This window comes from Miscanthus floridulus, chromosome 2 (assembly GCF_019320115.1).
Source record: "Miscanthus floridulus cultivar M001 chromosome 2, ASM1932011v1, whole genome shotgun sequence".
Taxonomy (NCBI): Eukaryota; Viridiplantae; Streptophyta; class Magnoliopsida; order Poales; family Poaceae; genus Miscanthus; species Miscanthus floridulus.
Window position 1 is genome coordinate 8,950,582 of NC_089581.1, and position 13,490 is coordinate 8,964,071.

Here is a 13,490-nt window from a genome sequence, read left to right on the forward strand (position 1 = left end):
ATAAATGCGTGTAAGCCAATTTAAATCCCCTTACAATATTCAATCAAGCCATCGCCAATAATGGAGAGCAGTAGAGCATCCTCATCCTCTGATCTTCGTTGGATGTCGATGTAGGAGCTCCTTTTCTGTCTGACTCTCTCTGATAGGTGTAGCGTCGAGCCGTTTGTGATATCAAAACCATTGAATGCTACATCACCAAATCATATTTTTCCTGAGGGCAAGATTAATGACTTCTAAAAAAATGAAGGGAAACTACAGATTAATTATATTTACTGGATGGAAAGAAAAAAAAATGCACTGCTAATTTGACATTAGCAGTATTATGGATCCAATCTTAAATTGTACAGCCAGTCTTCTCACAAATAAAGCATTGGAACATCACTTCATTGCATTGATCCACAAGTATTTACAGTTCTTCAGAAATGAGCACATCAGGAACCCCCACGCCCCACCTACTTCGAGGGGCGGTTCTACCACTTCGGTTTATATATAAAAGCAATGTAATGGTAACAAAAACAAAGAACAAAGGATGGGAATAAAGGCCATTCTTTCTATACAATGTACATGGAAGTTACAACAAGGTGTGGCTTGTTTAACAAGAGAACATGTCTGTCATTTTCTGTCAGCAGTTAAGTTTGACACCACACGGCTACCAGCCCTGCTCATCGTTTTCGATATGAGGGGCTGAAGCCGCTTGCTACTTGAAGTTTCACTGGTGCCTGCCCCTGGATTCTGATACTCCTTCTGAAGCTCCTCAAGACGAGTCGATACCTGAAAAAAAAATACGACAGAACCATGGTATTTATTATCTTCCATGTAGGGCAGATTTTCATGACTGTCAAATGAAACTCAGATAAAGCAGATGGAGTTTGCTAGATTTTCTTTCACGTCTGAATGTAACAAAGCGAGACAACTAACATGCTAGTCCAGTTATCTAAATTTGCTACTTCAATGCCCTATTGGGACACAAGTGAAATACAAAATACAGAGGTAACAGTGCAACATGCTATATTGCAAACTAATCGAGCACCACAGTATTGGAAATATTAGCTAGCAAACAGATGCATCAACATTAAACTCACATAAAGAAGATTACTGAAACATATAGGTTAAAAGAATACTTTATACTAAGAGAATTCATATAGTAGTATAGTACCTTTAATTTATACCATACTAATGAGTTCTCTTACCTTACTATAAAAGGGAGACAGAACATTGTAACCCAAAGCCAAAAGGCAACAAATGGAAATAGTTTCAGAAAACAGCAAAGGTCAACTTTTAGTTTTTGCTATGACGGGAAAATTAAAAGAAACACATGAATATGATACATGCAAGAGCACATTTATCCAAAAGCAAGCACTCATGTAAACACAAGTTTTGCGCAATAAGAAGTGAATTACCTTAAATGAGAAGGCAAGTGGCAATAATATATCTGGATCTGTTGCCTCCTCAGGAAAATTTCTCAAGGAATATAGCAGTTTCTCAAAAGGTAATTTGACCTGACGGTTAGCAATTCAGTATTTCTCAATATTTGTTTCAAATATGGTTTCAAGCGAAAGTGACAGAAGATACAAAATACTAACCAAATCATCATGACAGAATCTCAATAGAGCCAATCCAACTTGGAATACAACCTTAATACCCTGTTAGGTATCAACCAGAAATAAGAAATAGCAACCAGATCAGAAAGTGCACAATATAATCAGTATTTTTTTGGTATTACATCAACTACAGATTGGTAGATTAGCACCTAAAAATTCAAATGAATATAACACATCAAACAATAACTTGATCATATGAAATAAACTTTCAAGCCAAAAAGTTTTGGTCGCAAATGAAAAGGGTACTGAGAAAAGGAACAAGCAGCTGTGTTGTTAGAAGACCATTTAAAAGTAGCACAACAATCCATTTCATATAACTACTCCGTCCATCAACAAAAGAATCCAATTCTAGCACAGTAACAAGTTAAAGTATCTTGAGTTTGACTAACTATAAATGAAAAATATCAATATTACAATATCAAATAAGTACCAGTAGATTTGTCATGAGATATATTTTCATACTATACTTATTTGGTGTCATTAACATTAATATTTTTACCTATATATTTGGTCAAACTTTAGACACGTTAACCAAGATTGCACCTAGAATTGAATTCTTTTGTGGACAGAGGTAGTATATCTTAAGTCAAAACTCTTTATGTAAACCAGTGGGGTTTCCTAATGAAAGGAGTTGTACAGATACAAGAGAGTATACTATTTATGAAGCAATAATGCCTAAAGAAAAGTCAAATAAACCAAGATGCAATCTAAACACGAAATACACATATGGCAGGATAAGATTCTAACCTCATAAAGAAACACATCCCAAACTCTAAGAGTTAGATGAAATGGGAAGGAATATGTGAAAACTGTGATAAACCATTGGCTTGCATACATGCTTGGGTTTATCATTTCTTCAACAAAGTGTTGTCCCAATTTTGGCATGAGCTCCATAACTAATTTCTCAAACTGAGACAGATATTGCTGCACGAGCGGCAAACCAGCCTGTTCCAAAGGTAAAAACAGATCAGTAGAAGTTTATAGTATGTAAGTTTACTCAAGAAACGAAGAAATTTTACAATTTTGCATCTCCAGCATTACTAATCACTCAAAACTGAAGATGAACACTGATGGAATACGAGTAGCCAGGAAAATATTTTACTTACTACTTAGTAGTTTAAAATTTATATACGTCAGATAGGATAGACAATAAAGACAGCCATGAAACAAGCATTATGAAGCCCTCAAATTATAACAACTGGAAATCCAAATGTAATCCCAAGATAATAACGATTACCTGATACAAGCCTTCCATTGGTGCATGGACAGCTCCCTTCAGCAATGCGACTAATAACCAGAATGCATCCTCCTCACTCATATAAAGAAGCAGCAGCCCAGCTATAAATCCCATTCCCTGTTAAATGAATTGTATAAACAACAGAATATTATTCAAGAGAGATCTTTGTATCCAAAAATTAGGTCACTGGACTCAACACAAACCTGCACATATCCAACATCCCTGTCATAGACAGAATATGCTTTCAAAATGTTATACAAGGATCTTTGGCCTGGACCATGCCTTTGTTGGAAGAATATATGAGATGGAAATGTGCGTGATATGTCACGAATAATTTCCAATTCAGAGGCCGATGTCTCATATATCACCAGTGTCTGCCCAAAGTATAGCACAGTGATACAAATAAGAGTGATATATATCAATAGCGAGAGCACTAGTCTACATAGTACTCTGATCATTAAGAAATATAAATGCAAACTGTAATAGATACAAAACTAAAAAAATAGGACATTAGTTCCTTCAAAACTATCAGGACTTAAGAGACTAGCCACAAACTTCAGTGAAGTCAATAAAAGCATGGTGGAGTTATCTGTACAAATTTGCACCTCAAGAATGGGATTCAATAGGATCCAATGTTGATGTGAGTATATATAATCTTTAAAAAGTTCAAATATTTTATTTAACAATAATGCATGTATGCCACTTCATGTGCTGTTCCCCTGTTTCTCAATCTAGTATAACTAGGCAAATCACAATCATATAGAATGCCAGAAGATGCAAGAAAAAAAGGATCCTTATGGGTACCTCATAAACCCCTGGGTTCATTAGTAAGAGGTCCCGACTGCCTGAAATCAACTGCCAAACAAGTCCTCTGAGACAATCAGGAATTCCTTTCCTTATTCGCCTTTTAACCACATGAGGGTTCCTTCTAACATAATGCTTCCAGTCACTACCACCAACACCTATCATCTTCCTCCATTTTCTTATCCTTCTTTCCTCACTATAGTAACAGAAAAAAGAAAATAAAATAAAAGGACCTTGAAAGGTAGCTTGTTTAGAGAAATAAAAAGGAAGGTCAGACGGTGCAGTAGGAAAAGTAACTGATTTACACAAGTAAATAGTCTGATACCGGAAAAGAATGATAATATGGTGTCAGAGGCATGAGTAAGGTAGTAATAAAAAGTGCACTTTATCAGTGAAGCAGTCTAATGTATTAGAACCATTCTACCAGTAAGTGCTGACCAAGCTAAGACCCAATCTTATGCACAGAAATGTAGCAAGAGCTGCTAGAAAGAAGAAAATAGAATCTAGGATGATCTTACAACCACCTATGGGAATAGACTAACATATCAAATTGGTAGAAACAAGAAGATACAATGACCCTAATATCTCGAGTATACATGTCTTGTAAGGCAGGTCACACATTCAGATAATACATGTCTTGTAAGGCAGGTCATACCTTTCACGTTCATGTATAGATTTGCCTTTTGGAATTCCATCAGGTGAGTTGCTTTGTTCTGGCTTTATAAAACCAAATCTGTCAACAGCACGAGAAGGAGCTGGTCCTGGTTCAGTGTCATCGGCTGCTTTCTTCTTATCCATCTCGAGTATCTTCAGAGTTCAGACACATCATCCATATATCGAAATCGATATCCTGCCAATTATTTCGAGAAACCGTTGACTGATGTAAAGCTCTGACAACATGAACTTAACATGGAACAAAGCAGAATGTGCATGCTAGAAGACGAAGCGAAAACAGAACAAGCAGTCTTGCCTAATTTCTGATGTGACACGAATTTAGGACAGAGAAATGAACCAGGTTCCCGAAGACCGAAAGGATCAGCTAAAGGAATGTGTGAAACAAAGAAGCCGAAAGGATCATTTAAAGGAATGTGTGAAACAAGCCTGTTTGTTTGGCTGTGGCTTGTCGTAAACGATCGTAAATTTCCAGCTGGAACAGTATTTTTCTCTCACACAAATCAGCCAGCCGTACTTCTTCACGAGCCAGCAACGATACGAACCAGCCAACCGAAAGCATACTTTGCAGGTCCAACAGTACCTTCAGGAGATATCGGCCTCTCCACGCTGCATAATCCGATCGCACTAATCGTATGACCCAATGTTCAAAAGCTAGCAATCCATAGCTACTCAATTCGCCTATCCGATGCCCCCCTCGGCCCTCCTCCCTGCAAGCATGGATTCCAAGTTTCCAACAAATGAAGGCGAAGGGGCGCCTCCCGCCCACAAGCCGAATACCCGTAACCCTAGGGATCCAAAAGGACCATGGCAGCACAGAATCCCACAGACCCGACCCCGCGACGAGAACGCGACAAGCCACAGGCAGCATTCGGATCGGGCGCCGCCAGCACCCGGCCGTACCGAGCCCCCCATTCCCGCGCGAGCCCCGCCCGCGGAAAACGAAGCTCGACCGGGACATTTTTTTTTCCAATCTCAGGAGGGGAGAGCTAGGGAGACCTACCTGATTTCTCCCGCGGCGCGGCGTGCCCGGAGCTCGGGAAGAGGAGGCGAGGAGAGGAGATGCGATTTTGTCTTCTTCGGTCTCGTGCGAGGGTTCTTCGGCGAACTCGACCCGGACGCGGAAGGGACTCGGGATTCTCTTTTTTTTTTTTTCCTTAGCCGGACACGGACAGGACGGCACGGCAGGTAGGGCTGGATACCGAGGTGGCTCGGCTCGATATGCAACTCGGCTCGGCTCGTGAAAAAGATTGATCGAGCCGGGAGCAGGGAGCTGAGGTTGATCTTGCTATGTGCCCACATCGTCAGACGGCATGGTCATCGCCTTCAGAGACCACAGCGATAACCCGCGCAATGCAAGCGGATCAGCAGCTACCACTGGTTCAGAGTTCAGACCAAAGATGAAAGATGTGCTTCTGGATAGGCGAGCACGCCATGCACGCAGTGGAGGATGCACGATGGGAACAAAGGGGGCTAAATAATGAAGATTTAGGGCTAGAGCTAGAGATTAATGGTGATTTGAGGCTAGTTAACCGTGATCTAATGAAGAAATCAGACTCAGGGGCTGTAGCCCCCTTTGGATCTGCCCCCTGCATGCACGTGCATGGCCTGGTGGCTCAAAACTTCAAACACTGTTTTCCGACGGCGGCGGCGGCGGTGTGCACGCTATGCTTGGCTGCATCCCATGCATTGCCTCCTCGCTGGTTTCCTCGTCGAGAAGAATTTGCTCGTTTTGAGCCTTTTGGGAATGAGGATTTCCGGGCTGTTTGGATGCAGAATTGAGAATCTTGCATGGTCCAGGCATCAATTTCAGACGTTCATTTTTGACTGCGTGAGATTGGATGCACCTGCCTGAGCTAGAGCTTCTAGGTTAGGGCTCTATCCATACAAGCCATACATTCACGCCTGCAAGCGATGCGTTTAGGGGAGTCTTGCATGTTTCTTACCAGTATATTGCCCGTGCTAACGCTACGAGTGGATCCCATTAAGTAACCTTTCCAGGTACTCATATATTCTAACTATGAAAGAAAAATATTTAAATATGTGAGATCAATGCCCTCAGGTCTGGTTTGACCTTTTTATAACTATCAACAAGATGCATTTTTTTAGAAATACCTGCCACATTTTTAGAACATGACCAACCCAGTAGTTTTTTCAAGAAAAATTTCCGACATACGAACATCCCAAATGGTGCTGTCATAGTCATGGCATATTGTCCTGAGCAGACCAGCAATAACATACTACAGAAGATCAAGATAACAGAGTGTATGTATGTAATAAGCATGACAATAATGGTGCACAACCTGCAAGTGTGGGATAGAACATGCAAATCATCAACCCCATCTTTGCTCAGTGACACAAATCCGATGTCGAAACAGTGCAAGAAATTGACAACACAAAGGCTTCAATATGTGAGTGCTAATAGTGTTCACTCCCTGAAGCCTTGCTCAAACCGAGATAGTTTTTTTTATAAACAAACCGAGCTAGATTTTGATATAGCACATAATCAGACTCACTGCTATTCCCAGCCATCTCCAGCAACCTAAATCACTTGCCGCATATGCCCTGGAAAATTGAGAGGATTATGATGAGGATCAGCCCGACGACGATGCCAAGGACGATGAGCTTCATCTTCATGTCATTATCGCCGCACCTGCACGCCATGCCACCTGAAATCAGCAGCCTGAGAGATGCCAATGTTCTGTTTCAGTTCTTCTCTTCTGTCTGACACAGGCAAGCTACTGAAGAGATACTTGGTTATGACGATATAAACAGAAACTTGCAACAAACACAGACATCATCGTGGAGCTGCTCTGTCCCTGTGACAAGCCCATCGATCTGTTGTCCGTGATCAAAGGCCTAAAATATTTCCACCAAATTAATTCCTCGTTCAGAAGTAGTATTTCAAAGTAAGCTAGTCAAGGCCAAAGATAACTCAAGAATGAAAGCAGAATTATTGAAGGTTTCAGCCTAGGTAAGCAGATGCAGGAATCCATCATCAGGTCATGCATGCCTGGGAAAGCATATACCGATATACGTTGGTTATTACCTTATCAATGTTTTCCATCGTGATGCTTTTCACTTGTTGGACCTGAGCCTTCACTTTGGACAGCTTACTCACCTCTGATCCGTATAGTACTGCATCTGGTCTCTAAGCCTCAACCTATATTGCTAGTCACCCAGTCCCCAAGCATGCCCACATTGAGGAATAAAAAAGGGTAGTCTACAGTATTGGAAATGCATTTAAAAGTCTGAAAAAATTCTTGTTCTTGCAGACAAAGAATGAGAATTGTTACCCGAAATCTCGAGTGAGACTCTTGGCTGTAACTGTTTTGCTGCTTTGCCCCCAGCATATCTCTTGTGGAAGTCCTCCATGATCATCTCCAGGAAGACCATAGGAATCTGCTGCCCAGCTGACTCGGTTGCGACGACGCAGTATGCTGCAATTTGATTTCAGTTATTAACCCAGGTGGAGTTGAGCAAACATAAATAATTTTTCTGTGCATCTTCTTATATTATCACAAAAGAGACCATATTATGAGAAACAAGAAAGAATATCAACTATCAACAGTTGAACCAATAATACACGAATCACCAGCAGTTTTGTACAACAAACTTTTTATCTTATACGCATGCCATATTTTTTCTAAACATAAAGATGTTGTTATGACCGGCATCCAGTATACAAGGCGTATGCCCATTAGTGGCTAGGGGCTGTCGGCCAGGGGGCCCAAAAGCCCATAGTTATTTTATTTAATCCTATTATTAGATAGAAGTATAAATACTTGTAAAGACTTTGAGATTGGATTAAGCAGAAACATAATTGTTTCTGGCTTCCTTAAGGGAGTCGGGATTACCTAACCCTAGCCGCCTCCTGCTGTTGTCGCCCGCCTCCTCTTCCTTCACACGCGCGACCACGGCCCCTCGGCGTTGTTCGTCGCGCTTCAAGCCTCGTCCTCCGATCTCCCACAACTACAATCTTCGATCCGTCTGGGGGAGGCCTGCTGTACCCATCAACTTGGTATCAGAGACCTTGCCGATCATGGAGTCCCCCGCTGCCTCCACATCGCCGGTGATTTCCGCCGCGCCACTCTCCACCGCAGCGCCTTCCGCACCTTCAGGCGCGCTGGTGACCCTGTCGCTGCCGCTGGGATCGATGGCTGCGCCGGCCCTGGTTTTCTCGCCTGAACAAACGACGGCGGCGATCATGGACCTCAGCCACTGCATGCGGGAGGTCCAGGGAACCCTTCGGGTGCTCCTCCAGGGACAGTTGACCATCACGCCGCCGCTGCCCACACAGCCACCACCACCCCCGCCGCCACCGTCATCAGCCGCATCCTACCCGGCCATCTCGTACCCCTACGGGATGCCCACCGCGGCACTGCCCTCGTCGCTGTCCTCCGTATCACTGCCATCGACATATGTTCCGATTCAACAGATTCGTTTTCCACCGTCGCCGTCGCAGATTCCGGCCTGGGCGCTCAGTCCCACGACCGCGCCAATCTACTCCACGACGACACCGCAGGCGTCCATACCTCCAGCGCTGACGACGGGCGCTGTTGTCGCTCACGGTGGGCCGTTCACAATAGGCACCCTCTATGGAGGTGTCGATGGCACGCTCATCCATGGCAGTAGCCTCCTGCCGCACTCCATCGCTTCACCAACCATCGACAGCTTTCCCGCGGGTGGTAATCAGGGCGGCGAGCAGGAGGGGGTGACCATGGGCGCCACCCCCCCCCCGAAGTTTTACAAGCTGGAGTTCTCGACGTACGATTGCTCTAAAGACTCCCTGTCGGGTACCATAAAATAGGGTACCCCAAGCGTACACCAAAAGGGTCACTTAAATCCCATCAACAACAAAGCTAGAGGGTAAGCCATGGGCTCATCACCAGCCCCGTCCGAGCCCACTAGGCTCTCCACCTCACCTCAGGCCTCGCACGGGAGGTCTCGGCGCCCTGACGCAATCTCCACCTCGCGCAAGGCCTCTCACGGGAGACCTCGGCAAGGAGCCCAATCTCCGTCTCGCCCGAGGCCCCATGCGTACAGCCTCGGATGAGACTACTGAAAGCATCTAGGCCCCTAGTTGGATTTCGGTGATTAATGTCAATACAAGATTACTATGACTAACGTGTGTTTTGCAGAGGCAATTAAGTTAGGTCATGGTAATGGAGATCGATTGGGCAATCGAGGTTGTCATGCCCCTACGATGGAAATCGTTTCGGTTTTCAGAGGATGGACGACAAGGTTAAGGATAACTAGTTCTAAGTGTCGATTGGAGTTGGAGAGACACTTAGAGTAGTTTAGGACTTTGTTTTTTCCTTTGGCCGTACTATGAAGGGGGGTATGAACGGGTAGCTTGACCTAGTTGAGTCTAGTGAGTTAGGTGTGGTGCACACTTGTTAAAACTAGCTCTAGGTAGCTCCTATGAATGCCTAAGATCCTTTGGAGCAAACTTCATTCACATATGTTCGAAAGTTGAAAGTGAATGGAGGGTCAAACACTGACCGGACGCTGGCTCCGGTGCGACCGGACGCTGGCCGCAGGGTCCGGCCAGTTCGTTTGACTGAGGTGGTTAAGTCTGTTGTGACCGGACGCTGGAGAGTCGTGTGACCGGACGCTGAGAGCTAGCGTCCGGTCAACTCCAGTAAGGGTCCAGACTTGAAAAAGTGTGACCGGACGCGTCCGGTCAGTGCGACCGGACCCTGAGGGTTCAGCGTCCGGTCGAGTCCAGTAAGGTTCCAGTAAGGGTTTTATGCGACCGGACGCGTCCGGTCAGTGCTGACCGGACCCTGCCAGCGTCCGGTCGACTCTTTAAATACTGGTTCGCGGGTAGAACTGACCGGAGCGTCCGGTCATCACGACCGGAGCGTCCGGTCACCCCGCAGAAGCTCATAACGGATAGTTTTTCAGGCTGCCTTATAAATAGAAGCTCCACTCGTGAGTGGAGTGACTTTTGCTCATTCCAACAGCTGAGAAACACGTTTGTGAGTGCCAAGAAGAGCAAGGTCCTAGTGAGGTGTTTGTGATTTGAGAATCCAAGAGAGTAGCCTCACTAGCAAATCAAGAGTAGCAAAGTGTGCATCCATCGTCTCATTAGGCTTCGCGTGGTCAAGTGAGAGTTCGTGCTTGTTACTCTTGGTGATCGCCATCACCTAGACGGCTTGGTGGTGATTGGGAGTTTGGTGTTCACCCGGCGGAGCTTGTGGGTGACCCAACTCAAGTTGTGAGCGGCTTTGGGTGATTCGCCGCGACGGAGTGTCGAAGAATCAACCCGTAAAGAGCACTTGATCCTTGCGCGGATCAAGGGGGAGCTACACCCTTGCGTGGGTGCTCCAACGAGGACTAGTGGAGAGTGGCGACTCTTCGATACCTCGGCAAAACATCGCCGCGTTCCTTTCTCTCCCTATTTACTTTGAGCACTTACTTTGAGTATTTACTTTAAGCAATTCAATACTTGTTTTACATCCATAGAATTGCTTGCTTGAGTAAGGTTGGAACATAGGTGGTGAGTTCGTTGTGCATTAGTTTGATAGAAATACTTTTCTAGGCACAAGGGGTTAATTGGGCTATCCGTAGGATTTGTTTATTGCAAGAGAATTTCGAATTAGCCCAATTCACCCCCCCTCTTGGGCATCTTGATCCTTTCAATTGGTATCAGAGCCTCGTGCTCACGTTTTTAAGCTTAATCGCTTAGAGCAAGATGTCTCACGGGGATGGTCCTCCTCCTATCTTTGAGGGAGATGATTTTCCATATTGGAAAATCCGCATGGAGGCATACTTAGAAGCTCTAGATGTTGGAATTCTTAGAGCCGCCTCCCAAGGGTTCCCCGCACCTAGGAATGCCGCCCAACTTCAAGGCGATGAAGTAAATTATGAAAAATGGAATGCAAAGGCTCGCAACACCATTTTTAGAGGCCTTTGCAAAGAGGTGTTCAATCGTGTAAGGAACCACAAAGACGCCCATGCACTATGGTCGGACGTTTGTGCGCTCCATGAGGGAACCAAGAGTGAGCGTGAGGAACGCTATCATCTTGTGATTAAAAAGCTAAATTCTTTTGAGATGTTTCCCAAAGAAAGTGCTAATGAGATGTATTCTCGACTAAATGTTCTTGTAGAGGAAGTCAATGGGCTTGGACTTACTCAAATGTCACCATCCGACGTTGTGAGAAGAATCTTGAGTGTCCTCCCCATTGACAAATATGGGCACATTGTGACCGTGCTACATCAAGGTGATCTTTCCGCCGCTACACCGACACAAATCTTGGGAAAGATCAATGCTCATGAGATGTACATGCACATCACACCACAAGACGGCTCATCCTCTACAAAGAAGAAAGAGAAGGACTTAGCATTCAAAGCTAGCCAAGACAAGGGCAAAGCAAAACTTGAGTATGAGAGCTCAAGTGATGAAGATGATGAAGAAAGTCTTGCCCTCATGGTGAAGAAGACCACCAAGATGCTAAAAAGGCTAAATAAGAGTGGCATCAAGTTTGATGGCAAGAAGAAGAAGTTCTTCACAAGCTCAAGAAGAAAGCCAATCTCCGAGATGGATTGCTACAATTGTGGCGAACTTGGCCATCTAGCTCATCAATGCACAAAGCCCAAGAAAGACAAGTTCAAGAACAAGGGCAAGAAAGATGATTCAAGTGATGAAGATGAAAAGAAGAAGAACAAGCCATACAAGAAGAGAGATGACAAAAAGAGGGACTTCTACAAGAAGAAGAAGAGTGGCAAGGCCTACATTGTCGGTGATTGGCTCACGGACATTGATTCATCAAGTGGATCATCCGATGATGAGAGTGACGATGAAAAGGTGGCCGCCATTGCTATTGATCTTGCATCTTCACCACCACCATCGCCATCATCCTCTACACACCTATGCCTTATGGCCAAAGGTGAACGCAAGGTAACTAAGAGTGATGATAGTAGTGATGATGAACATGCTAGTGATGATGATAGTGATAGCGATGATGATGACTCACCTACATATGATGATCTTGTCAAAATACTAAGAAAATATACAAAGATCATTAGAAAGAGTAGAGCTACAAATGAAAAACTTGATGCTAAAAATGATTCACTCTTAGCTAAGTGTGATACATTAGAAAAGGCTAATGATGAGCTCAAAGAAACAAATGATTCTATATCATCCAAACTCAAGGAGCTCAAAGCTTCTAAGAAAGAGCTTAAAGATAAAAATGAAAAACTTGAGTGGGTGCACAATGAGCTTGTCACTAGTCACCATGAGCTAAAAGATGAATATACAACTCTAAAGATCAATTATGATACCCTTATTATTGCACAAGAATTCTTACCAAATGAGCCACATGATGCTACTAACCATGTTGTTAAGATTGATATAGCTACCTCATGTGATGATTTAATTGATGAAAGCATTGAGCATGGATCTAGTATCAAGGGCAAGCAAGTGGTTGAGTGCAATGACTATGACGAGTTTGTCAAGCTCAAGAGTGACAATGAAAAGCTCATGAAAGATCTTGAAGAGATGAAAAGTCACAACACCATTGTGCTAGAAACTCTTGATCATGACAAAGAGGTGATCCTTGAGAATGAGAAGCTAAAAGAAGAAATCAAGAAACTCAAGGAGGAGAAGAACAATGATATTCTCAAGGAAGAGAATAAGAAGCTCAAGATGGAGAAAGAGCATCTCAAGGTGGGATTGAGCAAGTTTGCTAGAGGCAAGCATCTCCAAAGTGAGCTACTCATGAATACCGTCATGAAGATGGATAGAAGTGGCATTGGATATATGGCAAGTGTAGAGAAGAAGAAGGCTCAAGCTCAACACCAACAATCAAAGCCAAAGCCAAAGCCAAAGAGATGTTTTGAGTGTGGACAAGAAGGCCACTTTGCTCATGAGTGTCAAACTCCACCACCACAACCCTTGCCCAAGCATGCTAGACCCTTTGCCTTCAATGCTCACTACATGCTTAGAAAAGATTCGAGTGGAAAGATGAAAGTCATGTTCTTAGGTCCCCCCAACAAGAGTAGGCCTAAGAAAATTTGGGTGGCTAAGTCACTTGTTGAGAAGGTGAAGGGCCCTCAACAAGCTTGGATCCCTAAAGCTTGAATCTCTTGTGTGTAGGTGAACTACAAGACCGGTGGAAGTCATTGGGTTATTGATAGTGGTTGCACTCAACATATGACCGGTGATCCTC

The 13,490-nt window shown here is 44.0% G+C and overlaps 2 protein-coding genes and 1 pseudogene across 4 annotated transcripts; 1 reads left to right on the forward strand and 2 right to left on the reverse strand.

The window, feature by feature from the left end:
- Positions 1-359: 359 nt before the first annotated feature.
- Positions 360-5,461, reverse strand: LOC136537858 (uncharacterized). Of its 3 annotated transcripts, XM_066529833.1 has the most exons (10): positions 4,898-5,303; positions 4,613-4,681; positions 4,298-4,492; positions 3,643-3,838; positions 3,042-3,212; positions 2,839-2,955; positions 2,349-2,546; positions 1,584-1,643; positions 1,401-1,499; positions 360-771 (listed from the first exon to the last, which is right to left on the reverse strand). In XM_066529833.1, the coding sequence occupies exons 3-10, from the start codon at positions 4,438-4,440 to the stop codon at positions 613-615; spliced, it is 1,143 nt and encodes a 380-aa protein (XP_066385930.1). In that variant the 5' UTR covers positions 4,441-4,492; positions 4,613-4,681; positions 4,898-5,303; the 3' UTR covers positions 360-612. The 3 variants fall into 3 exon arrangements, with proteins under 3 accessions (XP_066385930.1, XP_066385928.1, XP_066385931.1); XM_066529831.1 differs by lacking the exons at positions 4,613-4,681; positions 4,898-5,303 and adding an exon at positions 5,318-5,461; XM_066529834.1 differs by lacking the exon at positions 4,613-4,681.
- A 1,400-nt stretch (positions 5,462-6,861) lies between these two features.
- On the reverse strand, positions 6,862-8,523 carry LOC136536052 (vesicle-associated membrane protein 722-like; annotated as a pseudogene).
- LOC136536053 (uncharacterized) lies at positions 8,522-9,124 on the forward strand. Its single transcript, XM_066528473.1, has one exon. It carries the CDS (start codon positions 8,522-8,524, stop codon positions 9,122-9,124), a length of 603 nt encoding a protein of 200 aa, XP_066384570.1.
- Positions 9,125-13,490: the final 4,366 nt, after the last annotated feature.

Bases quoted from the DNA above. Each gene is read 5' to 3' on its own strand.
- LOC136537858 (XM_066529831.1), bottom strand. From the start codon at position 4,440: ATGGATAAGAAGAAAGCAGCCGATGACACTGAACCAGGACCAGCTCCT. The intron at 3,213-3,642 runs GTACCCATAAGG...TACTTTGGGCAG, and splicing joins TGAACCCAGGGGTTTATGAG to ACACTGGTGATATATGAGAC. The intron at 2,956-3,041 runs GTTTGTGTTGAG...TTCATTTAACAG, and splicing joins GGGATGTTGGATATGTGCAG to GGAATGGGATTTATAGCTGG.
- LOC136536053 (XM_066528473.1), top strand. From the start codon at position 8,522: ATGGACCTCAGCCACTGCATGCGGGAGGTCCAGGGAACCCTTCGGGTG.